This window comes from Coregonus clupeaformis, chromosome 6, assembly GCF_020615455.1.
Source record: "Coregonus clupeaformis isolate EN_2021a chromosome 6, ASM2061545v1, whole genome shotgun sequence".
Lineage (NCBI taxonomy): Eukaryota > Metazoa > Chordata > Actinopteri > Salmoniformes > Salmonidae > Coregonus > Coregonus clupeaformis.
This window is the reverse complement of record NC_059197.1, coordinates 50739571-50756695: the sequence shown is the minus strand read 5'-3', so window position 1 is coordinate 50756695 and position 17125 is coordinate 50739571. Positions and strand designations below refer to the sequence as shown.

At 44.8% G+C, this 17125-nt stretch overlaps 1 protein-coding gene across 4 annotated transcripts in view; it reads left to right on the top strand.

Moving 5' to 3' along the window:
• Window positions 1-17125, top strand: part of si:ch211-266k8.4 (carabin) — a 40662-nt gene that overhangs the window by 10489 nt on the left and 13048 nt on the right. For 3 of the 4 annotated variants that reach the window (XM_041838244.2, XM_041838242.2, XM_041838240.2), the window contains exons 10-13: window positions 1751-1860; window positions 13235-13339; window positions 15753-15919; window positions 16891-17006. In XM_041838244.2, coding sequence (XP_041694178.2) covers window positions 1751-1860; window positions 13235-13339; window positions 15753-15919; window positions 16891-17006 — 498 coding nt within the window. The remainder of the gene's footprint in view (window positions 1-1750; window positions 1861-13234; window positions 13340-15752; window positions 15920-16890; window positions 17007-17125) is intronic. The other variant, XM_041838243.2, reaches the window with a different exon arrangement.

Sequence of the window (17125 nt, the reverse complement as noted above, 5' to 3'; positions counted from 1 at the left end):
CTGGGGAAGGGTACTAAAAAATGTCTGCAGCTTGAAGGTCCCCAAGAACACAGTGTCCTCCATCATTGTTAAATGGAAGAAGTTTGGAACCACCAACTCTTCCTAGAGCTGGCCGCCCGGCCAAACTGAGCAATCGGGGGAGAAGGGCCTTGGTCAGGGAGGTGACCAAGATCCCGATGGTCACTCTGACGAGCTCCAGAATTCTTCTGTGGAGATGGGAGAACCGTCCAGAAGGACAACCATCTCTGCAGCACTCCACCAATTAGGCCTTTATGGTAGTGGCCAGATGGAAGCCACTTCTCAGTAAAAGGCACATGACAGCCCGCTTCGAGTTTGCCAAAAGGCACCTAAAGGAATCTCAGACCATGAGAAACAAGATTCTCTGGTCTGATGAAACCAAGATTGAACTCTTTGGCCTGAATGCCAAGTGTCACGTCTGGAGGAAACCTGGCACCATCCCTACGGTGAAGCGTGGTGGCAGCATCATGCTGTCAGCGGCAGTGACTGGGAGACTAGTTAGGATGGAGGGGAAAGATGAATGGAGCAAAGTATAGAGATCCTTGATGAAAACCTGCTCCAAAGCGCTCAGGACCTCAGACTGGGGCAAAGGTTCAGAGGACAACGACCCTAAACACACAGCCAAGACAACGCAGGAGTGGCTTCAGGACAAGTCTCTGAATGTCCTTGAGTGGCCCGGACTTGAACCCGATCAAACATCTCTGTAGAGCCCTGAAAATAGCTGTGCAGCGACGCTCCCCATCCAACCGGACAGAGCTTGAGAGGATCTTCAGAGAAGAATGGGAGAAACTCTCAAAGTACAGGTGTGCCAAGCTTGTGGTGTCATACCCAAGAAGACTCGGCTGTAACCCTGACCTGTTCACCGGACGTGCTACCTTGTCCCAGACCTGCTGTTTTCAACTCTCTCTCTCTACCGCACATGCTATTTCAAACTCAAAATGCCCGGCTATGTAAAGCCAAGTGACATTTACTCCTGATGTACTGACCTGTTGCAACCTCTACAACCACTGTGATTATTATTTGACCCTGCTGGTCATCTATCAACGTTTGAACATCTTGTAGAAAAATCTGGCCTTAATGGCCATGTACTGTTATAATCTCCACCCGGCACAGCCAGAAGGGCCACCCCTGAGAGCCTGGTTCCTCTCTAGGTTTCTTCCTAGGTTTCTGCCTTTTTCTAGGGAGTTTTTCCTAGCCACCATGCTTCTACATTTGCATTGCTTGCTGTTTGGGGTTATAGGCTGGGTTTCTGTATAGCACTTTGTGACATCTGCTGATGTAAAAAGGGCTTTATAAATAAAATTTGATTTGAATTGCTGTCAAAAGGTGCTTCAACAAAGTACTGTGTAAAGGGTCTGAATACTTATGTAAATGTTATATTTCAGTTTTATTTTTTTATTTCAAAACTTAGTTTTTGCTCTGTCGTTATGGGGTATTGTGCGTAGATTGAAAAAAAAACAATAATCCATTTTAGAATAAGGCTGTAACCTAACACATTTTGAAAAATCAAGGGGTCTGAATACTTTCCGAATGCACTGTATCAAAGGTTTGACTAATGCCATTGAGTCTTGAGGGCCAATTCAATTTGGCGTGTTTTTTATTTTTGCCTATAAAGCCCTCTGCCATGTATTGCCTCCAACTGATGTGATGGCTGATGAAAGTTGAATGAGGAGGAGATGATTTAAGAAGCTTTGGTGTACTAATGTGAGGCCCTGTCTGTCCAACCCCCCAGCTCTCAGCACTGTGTCCTGCTCCCAGCCCTGTGGAGCACAGAGGTACAGGAATGGGAGATCAAGTGCATGAACAGCCTGGTGTTGGAGGAGACTGAGGGACACCACCCAGGTAACACCACACACACACATTGTTGTAGTGGTACAATTAAATTACTCTACTGGACTTCACCCTGCGTTCTGTGTTTGACCAATGTCAAGCCCTAATGCTGTAATGGGAGAAGTGGGTGGGAAACTAAAGGTTAAGTGGCAAGGTCTGACAGAGTAACCTGAGATAGTCTTCCACTCTGCTGCACAGTCCCCAGTGGCCAGGCCTTATCTGGTGGTCTATGATAGTCATTGATTTGGTTGGGTGAGTCTGTAAAACGCTTGTTAATCCTGACTAAATGTCAGCGCTGTTTTACCTGGACCCTGGGAATGATTCACAAAGCTCACTGCAGAGGTGTGGACTCGAGTCATGTGACTTGGACTCGAGTCAGACTCGAGTCATGAATTTGATGACTTCAGACTCGACTCGACAAAATGTACAAAGACTTGCAACTCGACTTGGACTTTAACATCAATGACTCGTGACTTGACTTGGACTTGCGCCTTATGACTCGAGAAGACTTGCTACGAGGACTTGTAATGACTTGCAAAGGCTTGCTAAGAGGACTTGAAATGACTCGAAACTAAAATGTAGGACTTTGGACTCGACTTGAGACTTGATGGCTTTGACTTTTGACTCGACTTGGGACTTGCCTCATCTTTGACTCGACTTGACTCGAGGGCAAAGACTTGAGACTTACTTGTGACTTGCATAACAATGACTTTGTCCCACCTCTGGCTCACTGTAAAGTATGCGCTTTGTGTTGCTAATTTTGTCAAGACCGATGACAAAAGGCAAAACGGACGATTCTCTGTGTCCTTGTTTATCTTCAAACTGAGACTGTGGGCTCTTTTCTTTCTACCCTTGCTGTTTTATCCTTTTCGCTGTGTAGCAAATTGGTTGATTCACCATTTAGATCATGGTGCTCACTCTTTTGGTGCTCACTCCCTTGCCACTCAGAATTGTGTTGGTGCTTTAACCCATGGTACTAATGGATGACAGTGATTTAGCATTCAGAGATGAACTGGGTCATGCCAGACCCTTTGTATGTTTTATGGTTATGTGCGTGTGTGAGATCATCATTCCCTCCCACAGCTACAGTGACTGTAGCCACAATCCTGGCACAGTAAGTATAATACTTTCTCTGAGAGTGAAAGGGCTCCTTGATTAGCTGCTATGAGCTCTGTGCTGATCTGATCCCATGTCTTACACAACCGCTGTCGCCAGCATGAGCAACACGTTACAGAGCCTCCCCTCAGATCTCCGTGCCTGCGTCTGAGTCGCGTCGCCGTGTTTGTGTCCACTCTCTCAAGGCAGACAAAAGGGGAACATATTTCGTTGAGATATTCAGTACCTGACTCGACAGGCCCCCTCCCTGTTGTGGTTTTATCTTCACACCAGACGTGCTGGAATGCCATCTGACACGTGAGCACTGTCGGCTCTGACTGGGAGAGACTCCTGGAGACCCTGTCAGTGAGTCACAGTATGGTTGCAAAATGGCTGCCGCAGGCCCTGTTTTCAGTGTGGATCAGTCTGGACCAGGGGCCCCACTGTAAAGCTAATTGAAAGGCTCAGCACCGCAGCAGGTTTTACTATGTGAATCTCTCATCAGGCCGTTGTGTGAGAGTCAGGATGAGTCATCCACACTGCCTGCTGTGTAGCTAGCTGCCCCTCTGGCCCCAGGGAGAGAGGAGCTAAATCAAAGCCCATCAGTAACCAGGCCTTCAGACCCAGCCTGGCCCCAGTCTTTGTGGACATGTTTGACAACCTGCTCTATAGGTACTATGACAGACTGAGGCCCAGTGAACTCTAAAAAGGATGGAACTGTTATGGGTACACAAGGGTCTAGATTTTTCAGAACCAGTTACATTGGTTTTTTACTGGAAGGGTTAGTTTGTTAATGATTAGCAGCACTTGGCAGGTCTGTCCATTCTAGAGTATAGGTGGTTGGTGTTCCTCTGAGTTTTGAGCAGATGACGAGTACAGCGCTCTTGCTTTCTGTCCTCAATGAAGCAGTCATCTCTACCGCTATGAATTAATTACAACATTCACTTTGTCTCCTATCCTCACCAACCATGCCAACACCTTTTTATCTCCACTGATATCGTACAGACATGAGATTCTCCTCTAAAATAGCTAGTTTTGAAATATGCATGAAATGGCAGACATCAATATAGACTTAAAGAAAAATAATTTTGGTAATAGTGTGTTCTGGAGCTATAATGAGTTCTAGCTGCTACCTCCTGTGTTGGAGCAGGATTGTACTCTGCTTGTGTGAGCTAGCTTGCTCGCTGCTCTGGCCCTCTGGTCCGGTGCTAGTGCTTTAGTCAGCACAACAGTGATGGCACGTCTTTCTCTTTTTCTCTCACTCTTTCTCTCTCAGCATGTTGTTCCCCTGTGCTGGTGCAATGACTCAGCTGCTTTCTGAGGCTAAATAAAGGGCTGCTACTGTAGCAGGAGACGAGGGCCACCTTCACCTGTAGGACTGATCTGGACTCAGTTCTGTCTAAGCAAAGAGAACAGTTGTCCTGGATTATAATATTTGAGTGTGCATCATTGAGGTATATTTGGTAACATGTATGCCTTTGTGCCAATGCTAAGTAAATCTGGCTGCTGTGCATTAATCCAAGGACCAAACAATGTGAACATATGTAGCTGCGGAATTGTGATATTTGTAGATACGATTTCAAGAGGTCAGAATATGTTTTCCCTGCATTACCTGTGCAAATAAAAAAGATGAGGCTTCTCTCGTAAGGTCATGTCAGGGCATGTTCTTCTATCCAAGTAGGGTTGTGCAGGTGAATGAATGACCTCAGAGGACATTTCAGAGCTTTTGCATGACTGAGCTGAATGTTTGTCACCTTGGATAAAGCAATAGCAGGGATATTTTTTTATCCGTTGAGGTTTGCTCTACACATGTAAAACGAGCTAATTAGAAAAGCCTCTGTTTGCATTGTACTGTTCTCTCCCTGAGCTAGTGGTGTTGTTTCTCTGTAACCCGAGGAGGCTTGCTGGTTTCAGACCACACGCCATGATTCAAGTCAGTGCAGTTATCTATAGAAAATTCATTTTGGGGAAATGTATCTCAACTGCACACTCAGCTAATCCATTGCCCCCTCCTCCCATGGTCCTGCCCTGGCTCAGCAGGGTTTTGATCCACCCCTGTTCAGTTGTGTCCTCATCAAAGTGGTGAGGAGTTGACCTGACGAGCAGGTGTAATTGCCTGAACACCCCTGGTCATCCAAGAATGGAGAAAATTTTACTTTTAAATGTTTTCTGGCTTTTTTGCAGTTTTCAATGTAATGTTTTAGGTACAACCTCTACCTCAACTGTAGTCTTTCTGAAGGGACATAACAGTGAGATGTGTCCCCATGGCTGGCTCATCTGCTTTATTTAAAAGTCTCCAACTGTCCTGGGAGTCACTGTCCTTTGTGTGCACTGTAGCTTTGCATTAGAACATCCTGAGCAGAGCACCGTTTTCTGAAGTCAAACTGGTACAATGCTCAATCTGTTAGTCCAAATGACCTCGACAAACCTGTACCCCCGCACATTGACTCGGTACCGGTACCCTCTGTATATAGCCTCATTGTCATTTTTATATTTTTACTTTATTTAGTAAATATTTTCTTAACTGCATTGTTGGTTAAGAAAATAGAGTTAAGGGCTTGGAAGTAAGCATTTCACGGTATTCGGCACGTGACATATATATATAATTTTTGTTTAGTTTGTTTTGATCTCCAGTCACCCATGTGGTTACCCCGAGGAGGACTGTTACAGCAGGTTTACCAGAATGGGACATCTTCTGAATTTGTGCACATGCAGGGGAACCAGCCCCAGCAGGAGGCCTCAATGATTAATAGTTCCCTAATAATGTTTACTTATTGAGGGGTTAAGATGTGCATGCAGTCTACCGTTTTATAGAGTCAAAATGTGAATTTACGATAATGATCAGTCCTGTATTGTGGGCTCTGTACTGCATTTCTGTCTCCTCAGGACGTTACAGGCATTTTATACAATGCAAAGGGCAGAGATTTGATGCAGTGGGTATTCTTGTGTGACTGTGTCAGACATCTGGAGAAGGGAAAGTGTTCTTTTCAAGGCAGGGCCTGATCCTCTTGGAGCTGTGTTGTCTCATCAGGGCCTCGGAGGGGATGAAGCTACCTCATATGTCCGCCCCCAAATCACAAACGGTGCACTCACATACGACAACGTGCTGTGCAGTCTTATCAGAGTCTGAGTGAGAGGATAAGACCTGTGTATGTTGCAGCCTGTAATTTCTCTCTGAGCTGGTGGTTGGAGACCTGCTTCTGTCAGTGTTTTGCCATCATAAATTATTACATTAAAAGTCTGGTAAAGAGGTTGAATTATTGTCCGGGTCCTTCAGATTGCTCATAATTTGTTTAGTTTTTGGTCATAATTATGTGATGACTTTAGAATGGAGAGAAGGATGGATGTAAAGTAGCTTCCCCTCCTTCTTGGTCTCCACTTACTCTTCTCAGGGTCCTTGTTTGGCCTCTGCCCCCCCAGTCTGACCCTTGACCTTGCAGCAGGGTTAGAGTCCTATTAAAACATAGGGCAATGTTGGTTTATACTTGAGTGTTGATTAGCACCCTGGGAAGTGGGCAGTTTTGGGTGTCTGAGGAGCCTTTGTAACCTGACCTCTATGACTGATCTTCTCAAGGGAGCTGGTAGACTGCTATCAAGCAGAGATGAGCAACGACTGATTGATAGATGAGGAAAGCAGACTCCTAATTGACACAATGGTGGACTGACTGGCGTCCATTGTCTGTATCTCCTTGTGATGCACCTGTTGCTCAGGGAGATCTTTGCCTCACCAGGAGTACGAGCCATACAGTTCAAAGTAAAATAAATGGGAAAGGCACAGGCCAAGTGGCTCACATATTGAAATGTTGCTGTATAGGAATAAAATGGCATTGAAGAGATTTGTAACTAAGTTTGGCACAGAATATTCCTTTTTGTCATTGAATGAATAATCAGAGTCCATAGAATGGTTGTTTCCCTAAAGGAGATGAACTCTTGATTTGAGCTCTGATTCAAATGTGATCTCTTTCCTTATGAGGTTTTCTTGCTGAGAGGCCTGTTGAGTTCACTGGGTTTAGGCTAGCTTACATCAGGCGTGACCGCTCGTGCCACTTAATATTTGCTCAACAAACAGGCTGCCAGGAACATAATTAATGTGCAGAAAACAAATGCATGATGGGAATCTATCCTTGGGTAATGACTTCTTTGCCTCATAACAAACGTCAGTCTATTATATGAAAGATATCAGGTTTTGTGTTAGATACTGTAACATCGGGAAACAGTAGCAGCTCCCCTCAGACACTTTTGAGAGCTTGGTGTAACAAGTATCAACAATGATTGATTGTGTGAGAATGCAATTTGAGGCTCTAGGGGTTTGTTAGGGCTCCAGACAGTTGACAATAAATCTGAGGAATGAGTGAATACATGCCATTCATTCATTGATTAATTCATGGAGTTTGAGAAAGGTAATCGAGACAATGCAGTTAAGTCCCCTCACTATTTTAGAAGAGTCTCTAACGAGGTGATAGGCATCTGATAGACTGTCTTCCCGACACTGGCCCATGTGTGGTCTGTTCACAGGTTTCTGTTGTAACGTATTGAAAAGCGGGGGGGATCATCCTCAACTGCAATTTAGGACTAGGCGTTGCAATTACCAGTTAATGCCTAGGTAAAGGGACTGTATTCATTTATTTGAGTTTGGTCTACGTGTCACACTTTGTGAGCACCTATCTGTGAAATGACAAACCTGCAAGATGGCAGCCTATCTGGGTTTACCCTGAACTGCATTGGCAGGTCATCTATGCTTTAACAACATATCAGTTGTTATAGTGCAACTATCTTTGGATTAATTGTAAAATCTCACAATGTGCAACCTGACTCACATTCCTGAGAATTTTATGAAAGAGATTCCTATGAAAAGCTTACAGTCCTGCTGTCCAAAAACATGAAGCAGCCTGTTTATGTGTGTTTCAGTTATAACACTGTTTAGGTCTTGGCATGTGGGAAACCAAAATCCCTTGGGTTTTCCCTGGTTTTATGGAATTTATCCAGAAAGGCTATTATACAGATGGAAGGATGAGCTGGGACTATTCAATCCCTAATTTCTTAATCAGTCACTGAAGCAGTTGAGATCTCTCTCGGTCTCAATGGATTGCATTACGAAAACGAATAAGATACATTTTAACACGCTGTAAGTTGTGTTGACATAACTGGCACCTTTTCTATTGTAGGTCTACTATAACTTGGAGTAACTGGGTTGCAAAGCAGTACAGTGAAACAGAGCTTGATAAATCTTCATATCACTATACACCTCACTTATTCTGTGATGTCTTGTCTACTCGAATTGTGTTTTTTGACATAAGTTGACTAGGTTTATGAAAACAATCTTATGAAAACAGGCATTTTGTTACGCAGGTAACTACTTATTTAGTATTGTTCTGCTGTGTTCCTTGGCCCCGTCCCTGGCTGTTTTGTAGCCCTTGTCCTGTTTTTCAGAGCTCCTTTTACCCTTTAACAGGTTTCCTGCTGCTGTGGACCTCTGCCCTCTCCTCCACACCGCCACGTCACCTATTCCCGCTAGGAGACTTCAACAGCCTGTTTGTCTAAACTCTTCACTATCCAACATTAAACCACTTTAAAGTTTGCCTAAGCTCTGCAAAGTGCTAACGTCTGTTGTGTTGGTGAACTTAGGTGGTGTGCACTTTTCTAAACAACCTGATAACCGGATGTTTAAATGTTTGTTACTGGCTCACCTCTATCTATTAACATGCTGGCTGTCAGGAAACCTGTAGAAATGATTGAATATTATTAATATGACATGAACAAGCTGCTGTATCTGTTCATTCAGGGGGTTTCGCCTTGAATGTGGGCTTATTCTCCTCCAAAATATCTCCCTGTCTCCATTGTTTCCCCACAGGCCAAAGCAGTAGTCTGTCTCGGTTCTCCTCTGTGAAGGTGGGCAGGTTCTTTGAATGAGGAATCTTTGATGTTAGAGAGATGAGCTAGACTGATAAGATGTCTGCAAGTCCACACAGCTCCTGTAAGTTTGTCGTTAACCCTGACTGTGACCCAGTGCATAAATACAGGCTGTGTTCCCTTGTAATTCCACATCCTCAACTAGACGCCCATCTTTAAATGTTTTGCTTGTGGTCTTTGGTCTTTCTAGTGGTCATTAGGAATATAATTGACAGAAATTGCTCTAGTCATCTCTTAAAGTGATCTAAATGCTATAGTACACTTGCCATTACACACACACACAGTAATGACTTCATGTGCATTGACCTTCATGTACACTATCAAGCTCGCTAGCTTGTAGTCCTAAAAAACTGAAAATAGTTACCTCTGGTTCGTTCAGCCACTCCTATGGGGGAAATGTAATGGGGTTCTGGGATAAAAACAGAAAATAAGGTCTGAGGTTAACACCGGCTTAGGTCTTATACATCAGTCCGTTAACATGACCATTATGAAGCCTTTATGTGCTTGTTTTGATTACATAAATGCTTCAAAATTCAGAAAGAAGGGAAGTTAGCTGATTCTCATAGAGCAAAGCGTATAAGATCTCCTAAGCCTGTGTTTACTACAGACCTTATATTTGGCATTTATCCCAAAAAAAACATTAATTTCCTCATAGGCTTTCGCCAACGAGCCATGGCCGAGTCGCTTGCCTACAAAATGACGCCATTACTATTGCTCTCTATATGGAATACAATGAATCTGAATCTTACCTGTGGCTAGCTATACTAAACTAGTCTACAAATGTCTGTCTCTTCATGCAATGGGCACCCTGTGGAAAGCAATTCATATTTGATGTCTTTCCGTTTTGTGGTGTTCGCACACCACAAAACGGAAAGGAAGGATATCCTGCCTGTCAAATGTGGTGCCTACTTGGTTATCGTGGGATCGTCTGTATTGGTTTGAGTTGAATGTTAGCTCTACCCCTTAGGCTGCGCTATATTGGTGATGTAAAGACAGAGGCACCCGCAAGTACAGTTCAGTAAACTGCTTTGGCCTCCGGGCACTCCAGTTTTAGACAACCCAACAATGCCATGCTAATCATAGGTCTAGAACACTAGGCTGTCATGATGCTAATGCTGTAGCGTTAGGTCTAGAACACTAGGCTGTCATCAATCAATCAATCAATTTTATTTTATATAGCCCTTCTTACATCAGCTAATATCTCGAAGTGCTGTACAGAAACCCAGCCTAAAACCCCAAACAGCTAGTAATGCAGGTGTAGAAGCACGGTGGCTAGGAAAAACTCCCTAGAAAGGCAAAACCTAGGAAGAAACCTAGAGAGGAACCAGGCTATGAGGGGTGGCCAGTCCTCTTCTGGCTGTGCCGGGTGGAGATTATAACAGAACCATGCCAAGATGTTCAAAAATGTTCATAAGTGACAAGCATGGTCAAATAATAATCAGGAATAAATCTCAGTTGGCTTTTCATAGCCGATCATTAGAGTTTAAAACAGCAGGTCTGGGACAGGTAGGGGTTCCATAACCGCAGGCAGAACAGTTTAAACTGGAATAGCAGCAAGGCCAGGCGGACTGGGGACAGCAAGGAGTCACCACGGCCGGTAGTCCCGACGTATGGTCCTAGGGCTCAGGTCTCTCAGTTGGCTTTTCATAGCCGATCATTTAGAGTTGAAAACAGCAGGTCTGGGACAGGTAGGGGTTTCGTAGCCGCAGGCAGAACAGTTGAAACTGGAATAGCAGCAAGGCCATGATGCTAATGCTGTAGCGTTAGGTCTAGAACACTAGGCTGTCATGATGCTAATGCTGTAGCGTTAGGTCTAGAACACTAGGTTGTCATGATGCTAATGCTGTAGCATTAGGTCTAGAACACTAGGTTGTCATGATGCTAATGCTGTAGCGTTAGGTCTAGAACACTAGGCTGTCATTATGCTAATGCTGTAGCATGTGCCGTATTGGCTTGACCTTTACAGTACATTATTTTGCGTAATGTAAATTCACAATGTTGGTAAGGGCTACTCTTTGTCGCACATCAGGCTTTGCTATGCCTGTACGATGGTGTGTTTCCTAATCCATGCCAATGTTGCAGTTAATCGTGAGGAGAATGAACTCCTAATTACCCCTTCTTTACAGAAAAGGTCCTTCAAGGTCTGTTGCCATCCAAACCTTAAGTAGCTACTTCGAGTAGTCAACTTTTAATGCTGACCTAGTGTATGTGGAGTTGCTGGAAATGCATCAGCACAGACGGGCCTCGGGTTTAATCTGTGTCCAGGGTTCCTATCCGTAGGTGCCGTGGCAACAGGTTGCCAGGCCAACATTATGTTTCTGTGTGCATCAGAGGAAGTGGTTGCTATCAGTTTCAGGGCGGGAATGTGCTTTCACTGCTGTTCTGTGGTGATGACCAAGCAGCTTTCGCATTAATTACTTTTGTAGGCCATTGTTATTATAAAACTAACTCTAGTTTCCTTGTAGTAACTCAGAAATGTAGGCCTATAGGTTTGACATTTGATGCTTCGACGTCTCTATTGGCTCTGATCTGTGATGTACCTGGGATGCACAGACACAATGTCGTGAATCCTACAGATGTTCTAAATCTTTTCCCCTGTGGATTACCCTTTTATACTAATCCACCACCAACATTCTGCCCTAAGACACATACAGTGATACAGTAATGTATGATGGCAATAAAGCCACCATTAGGCCAGTGACCACACACATACTGCACAGTACTTATAGAGTGTTATGTGCTAGATTCATTGGGATCATTAGGTTTGGGGATGAAAGTAGGCCTGGGAAAGGCTGGAGTCATGTAATAGCTTGTCTTGGCACAAGTTCTGTTCAACACTGCTCTCCCAGAATGATGAAGAGGAGTTTTATCAATGTGTTCCTATTGATAAATGCACACTCTCCTTTTAGTTTGTTTATAGCTGCTGTTTTGAAGTTGATCAGCAGGAAAAAGCCCCGTTGAGCAATGTCAGACGAATCTGATGAGGACTGCCGATTGTGTGCTATGATCCTGAGGGCAGCACTTCTGTAAAAAGAAAAACACAACCTTCAAAACTGTATGTCATCGCTAATTCCAGGGCAATTACGAATCGGCTTTCACTCAGAGTATGTCATTTGAAACAGAAAGCAGACAAACCGTCATCTTTATAGCTTCTTATTAGGTCCTGAGTCATAGAAAACTCTGCTTGTCAATCATCGGGGAGAGCTCATGGACATTGTGCGTGTGTGTAATTTCAGCCTTGTGTCAGCAAAGGACCTGAGGGCAGATGAGGTCACTTTTAATTCACAGGGTTAAGCCAAACAACCTTTATATTATCCAGGCTCTGCCCCAGCTCCCTCCTCTGTGACATTCATAACATAACGTAATGTAACGTACTGTACTATTATTTATAGCACCCACTCGTCTTCCCCACAGTTCAAACACTCCAGTCCACTCTTTTTTTTTTAAATTTATTTTTAATTTAACCAGGTAGGCCAGTTGAGAACAAGTTCTCATTTACAACTGCGACCTGGCCAAGATAAAGCAAACTCTAAAGACACGAAGTGTCCAGGGTCAATAGGAAGTGACAACCTTAGGCTAGGACTTCCTGGTCTTGTGAACTGAGCAGTCACTCTAGCTCCCACTCTTCCTGTGTAGCGAGTGTTGGGGGGGAAAAAAAGCCTTCCTCTGAAATGGCACAGAAAATCTTTACTATCAGTGGATTACCCAGCCTGCCTCTGTCATTATAGCATTAGTCTGCGGGGCTAAACCTTTTTTATTTTGCATCATCTGCTAATCTGTTTGGCTCATGCTCTTTGAAGCGAATGCCGTCTTTCTGTGGTGTTCTGCTCTATTAACATCATCCGCCTTCCAAATATTGTGTATGGGCCTCCCTCAGCCCGGCCTATTTAGCTGATCAGCTCCTAGAGAAAATCCACAGCATTGAACTAGGACACTAATAAATCTACTTAGGCAAAGGTTGGACCGCAGTCAACAAAGCTTCCTTTTGGAGTCCTGTCTTCCTTTTTAATGTTCCAGAGGATAGTGAACATGCATGTCAATTCTTGTTATTGTTTGAATTTCACTGCAGAAGAGAACTTCTAACCCACCTCTGGCATTGATTGATGAATTGAGGGCCAAAATCTGTGGATGTAAGGGTTGGTCGGGGTGAATAGTGTTTTAACATCAGATGACTCAATGGAAGGCCAAAACCTCAAATATGGCTTTGTACAGTAGACCTACAGTGCATGTTATTACAGAGATGTGGTCTGACTTGATGACACGTACAGTACCTTGCTCTAAATCAAAGTTGTCTTGTTGGTCAGCTGCAGATGGCTAGCCTGTTTCATGCCTTGCTGGTTACACCCCCATCTTCATATAGTGTTTATTCCTCTTGTTGCAGGCAAAAATGAGAAACCTACACCACCACCACTGCCCACTAAGGTGAAGGAGCAGCAGGAGAGTGTGGATGGACCTACATTGGAGGCCAAGAACCCAGTAAGGAAGGGTGAGGCAGTTCAGTTTACCAGGGTGCTTATGGGGGATCTATAACCAAGTGGTCTAGGCTTCACACATCCTGCCCTGCATGAGCCGCTATATCCCAGGAACTATCCAGTACAACGGGGGAAGACTCCCTAGTGTCTACATTACTGGCACAGGGCACACACCATATATGGCCTCATAAAACTGAGATGGATGTACTGTCATAACTAGGCCACATTAAATCAAATATGCGCATTGATATTGCCAAGATGTGCCAAGACTGCAAGTCGGCAGAAAACATTACTGCATGGGAGTTTGAGATTAGTACAGCAAGTGAAGTGATTAACCTTTTTGTGTTAAACCTGTGAAGTTGTGGTATAACACAGTTATGTATATTGTTTAATGAACAGTACTTTGACGAGCAGGGAAATGGAAACGTCACAATCGTGGTAGCTGTGTAAATTCGACTTATCTGTGAAAAGCGCTCACAGCCCCATAGGCTGTTGTCGAGATGGCAGAGTCGGATAATCTATCGGCTATCTAGATTCCAGGTGTTCATACGTGTGGTTGGCATAGGGATTTCTCCCCTGTGTGTTTGCCTAGCTCACAGTGGATAGACTGTTCCACCGGAGTCAATGCGACAGGCTGCTGATAACATTCATTTGTGCAGTACATAGGGGGACCTCATACAAAACACACTGTAGGGGTATGACCATGAAGAATGCGTGTTCATTTTACACTGCTCAAAAAAATAAAGGGAACACTTAACAACACAATGTAACTCCAAGTCAATCACACTTCTGTGAAAGCAAACTGTCCACTTAGGAAGCAACACTGATTGACAATACATTTCACATGCTGTTGTGCAAATGGAATAGACAACAGGTGGAAATTATAGGCAATTAGCAAGACACCCCCAATAAAGGACTGGTTTTGCAGCTGTTGACCACAGACCACTTCTCAGTTCCTATGCTTCCTGGCTGATGTTTTGGGTACTTTTGAATGCTGGCGGTGCTTTCATTCTAGTGGTAGCATGAGACGGAGTCTACAACCCACACAAGTGGCTCAGGTAGTGCAGCTCATCCAGGATGGCACATCAATGCGAGCTGTGGCAAGAAGGTTTGCTGTGTCTGTCAGCGTAGTGTCCAGAGCATGGAGGCGCTACCAGGAGACAGGCCAGTACATCAGGAGACGTGGAGGAGGCCGTAGAAGGGCAACAACCCAGCAGCAGGACTGCTACCTCTGCCTTTGTGCAAGGAGGAGCAGGAGGAGCACTGCCAGAGCCCTGCAAAATGACCTCCAGCAGGCCACAAATGTGCATGTGTCTGCTCAAACGGTCAGAAACAGACTCCATGAGGGTGGTATGAGGGCCCGACGTCCACAGGTGGGGGTTGTGCTTACAGCCCAACACCGTGCAGGACGTTTGGCATTTGCCAGAGAACACCAAGATTGGCAAATTCGCCACTGGCGCCCTGTGCTCTTCACAGATGAAAGCAGGTTCACACTGAGCACATGTGACAGACGTGACAGAGTCTGGAGACGCCATGGAGAACGTTCTGCTGCCTGCAACATCCTCCAGCATGACCGGTTTGGCGGTGGGTCAGTCATGGTGTGGGGTGGCATTTCTTTGGGGGGCCGCACAGCCCTCCCATGTGCTCGCCAGAGGTAGCCTGACTGCCATTAGGTACCGAGATGAGATCCTCAGACCCCTTGTGAGACCATATGCTGGTGCGGTTGGCCCTGGGTTCCTCCTACTGCAAGACAATGCTAGACCTCATGTGGCTGGAGTGTGTCAGCAGTTCCTGCAAGAGGAAGGCATTGATGCTATGGACCGCCCGTTCCCCAGACCTGAATCCAATTGAGCACATCTGGGACATGTCTCGCTCCATCCACCAACACCACGTTGCACCACAGACTGTCCAGGAGTTGGGGGATGCTTTAGTCCAGGTCTGGGAGAAGATCCCTCAGGAGACCATCCGCCACCTCATCAGGAGCATGCCCAGGCGTTGTAGGGAGGTCATACAGGCACGTGGAGGCCACACACACTACTGAGCCTCATTTTGACTTGTTTTAAGGACATTACATCAAAGTTGGATCAGCCTGTAGTGTGGTTTTCCACTATAATTTTGAGGGTGACTCCAAATCCAGACCTCCATGGGTTGATAAATTTGATTTCCATTGATATTTTTGTGTGATTTTGTTGTCAGCACATTCAACTATGTAAAGAAAAAAGTATTTAATAAGATTATTTCATTCATTCAGATCTAGGATGTGTTATTTTAGTGTTCCCTTTATTTTTTTGAGCAGTGTATAATTCAAAGACACATTTTTGTGTCTAGTGCTGTGTATGTTTGAGATTGTTACAACACACTAAACATACTTACATCATGTCATGTACTTTTCCTCATGTCCTGAATTAACCCATTGTGTCCCAATAGATTCATCGGCGTCCGGTGTTAAGAACGTGTTCACCCGGCTAGTGCGGATGGCCCAGTGCTACCTGCTGGATAAAGGTTGTAAGAGTGGGGACAGTAAGCCTTGCCCATCCCGAGGCACCTCCGCCAGGCACCGCTCCTCCAAGGCGTCCTCACTCACACAGTCACAGGTCGGCTAGCCAGGGTCAAAACACAGGCTACACCAACTCTCATTCACCAGTAGAGAAAGGAACTTTACTGAAAAATGGGGGAAGATCTCGATTGCAGACGCCTCGTGTCCTCGCTCCTCGTCTCATTCTCAAAACCTGTTGGATGAGAGCCAAAGGTCCCTCCCCTCTGACCTACTCCTCCAATGGGTTTTGAGAAGGCGACGAGGACGTGAGTAGTCTGCAATTGAGATCTTCCCAGGCTCTCTCACCCTTTGTCTAGAGAAATGAATCACCACTTCCTCCTCTCCTTATGTGTGTTTGTGGTTATTCTGCACAGTATTTGTACTTTGTAAAAACCAAGCTATTCTGCAGGGACCCTCAGTATTTGTCATTGCAGATTTTCAGCACATTACTTTTCAAAAGTGTTGAGTTTTCGTTAGCGATTATAGACTGTACAACCCTAACAAAGGGCTATGTGTTTGACTGGCTGGATTTACACAGCCTCAAGACCCATTTGGACTCAGTCAGTGTGCCTGCCCAGAGGAACACAAAGCCTGATCCCTGACACGGCTATATGAGACTGGTCTGTGGCAGTTCTCTCAGGCCCTACAGTATTAGTTGGATCTTAGGCTTTAGTTTGACCTTTTGCGTTTCACACATTGGATGGGTCTGGTTCTCTTCTGGGGTGCAGTTGCCATTCTCCTTCTAGAAAAAATTTCACATTACACGAGGATGGATTTTACCAATTTTACCTCTGAGAATTTGTAGAGGAAATGGCTTACAGTAGGACTTTCATGAAGGGGCACAGTCTGAATTAGAACTGGAACCTTACTTTCAATCAGATACTTGGAGGCCATTTATGAGTCCCTTAAATAGTATTTTCTTGATTAAGTTTTTGCCTACTCTCTATTTTATATTCTGTCTATACTGTCTCAATTAGCCGAGACGTTCAGTGGTTTTAGGTTATTGTTGTGGTCTTCACCCCCCTCCAGATCAGAACCAAGAGGAGGAGTCAAAAGGGTGTGTCCCAGCAGGGAAGTGTGAGTCGGACCAAGGGACAGACCCTTCCCAGTCCCACCCCGGACTCCGATGGGCCGGTCAAAGACAGGTTGGTCAGAAATCCCGTTAGACACATCTGTTTTGTTGAACTGTACAGAAAGAGCAACATCTTATCCATACTGCAATTCAAAGCTTCAATTACTGATTAATGAAGGACCTTTTTTTTTA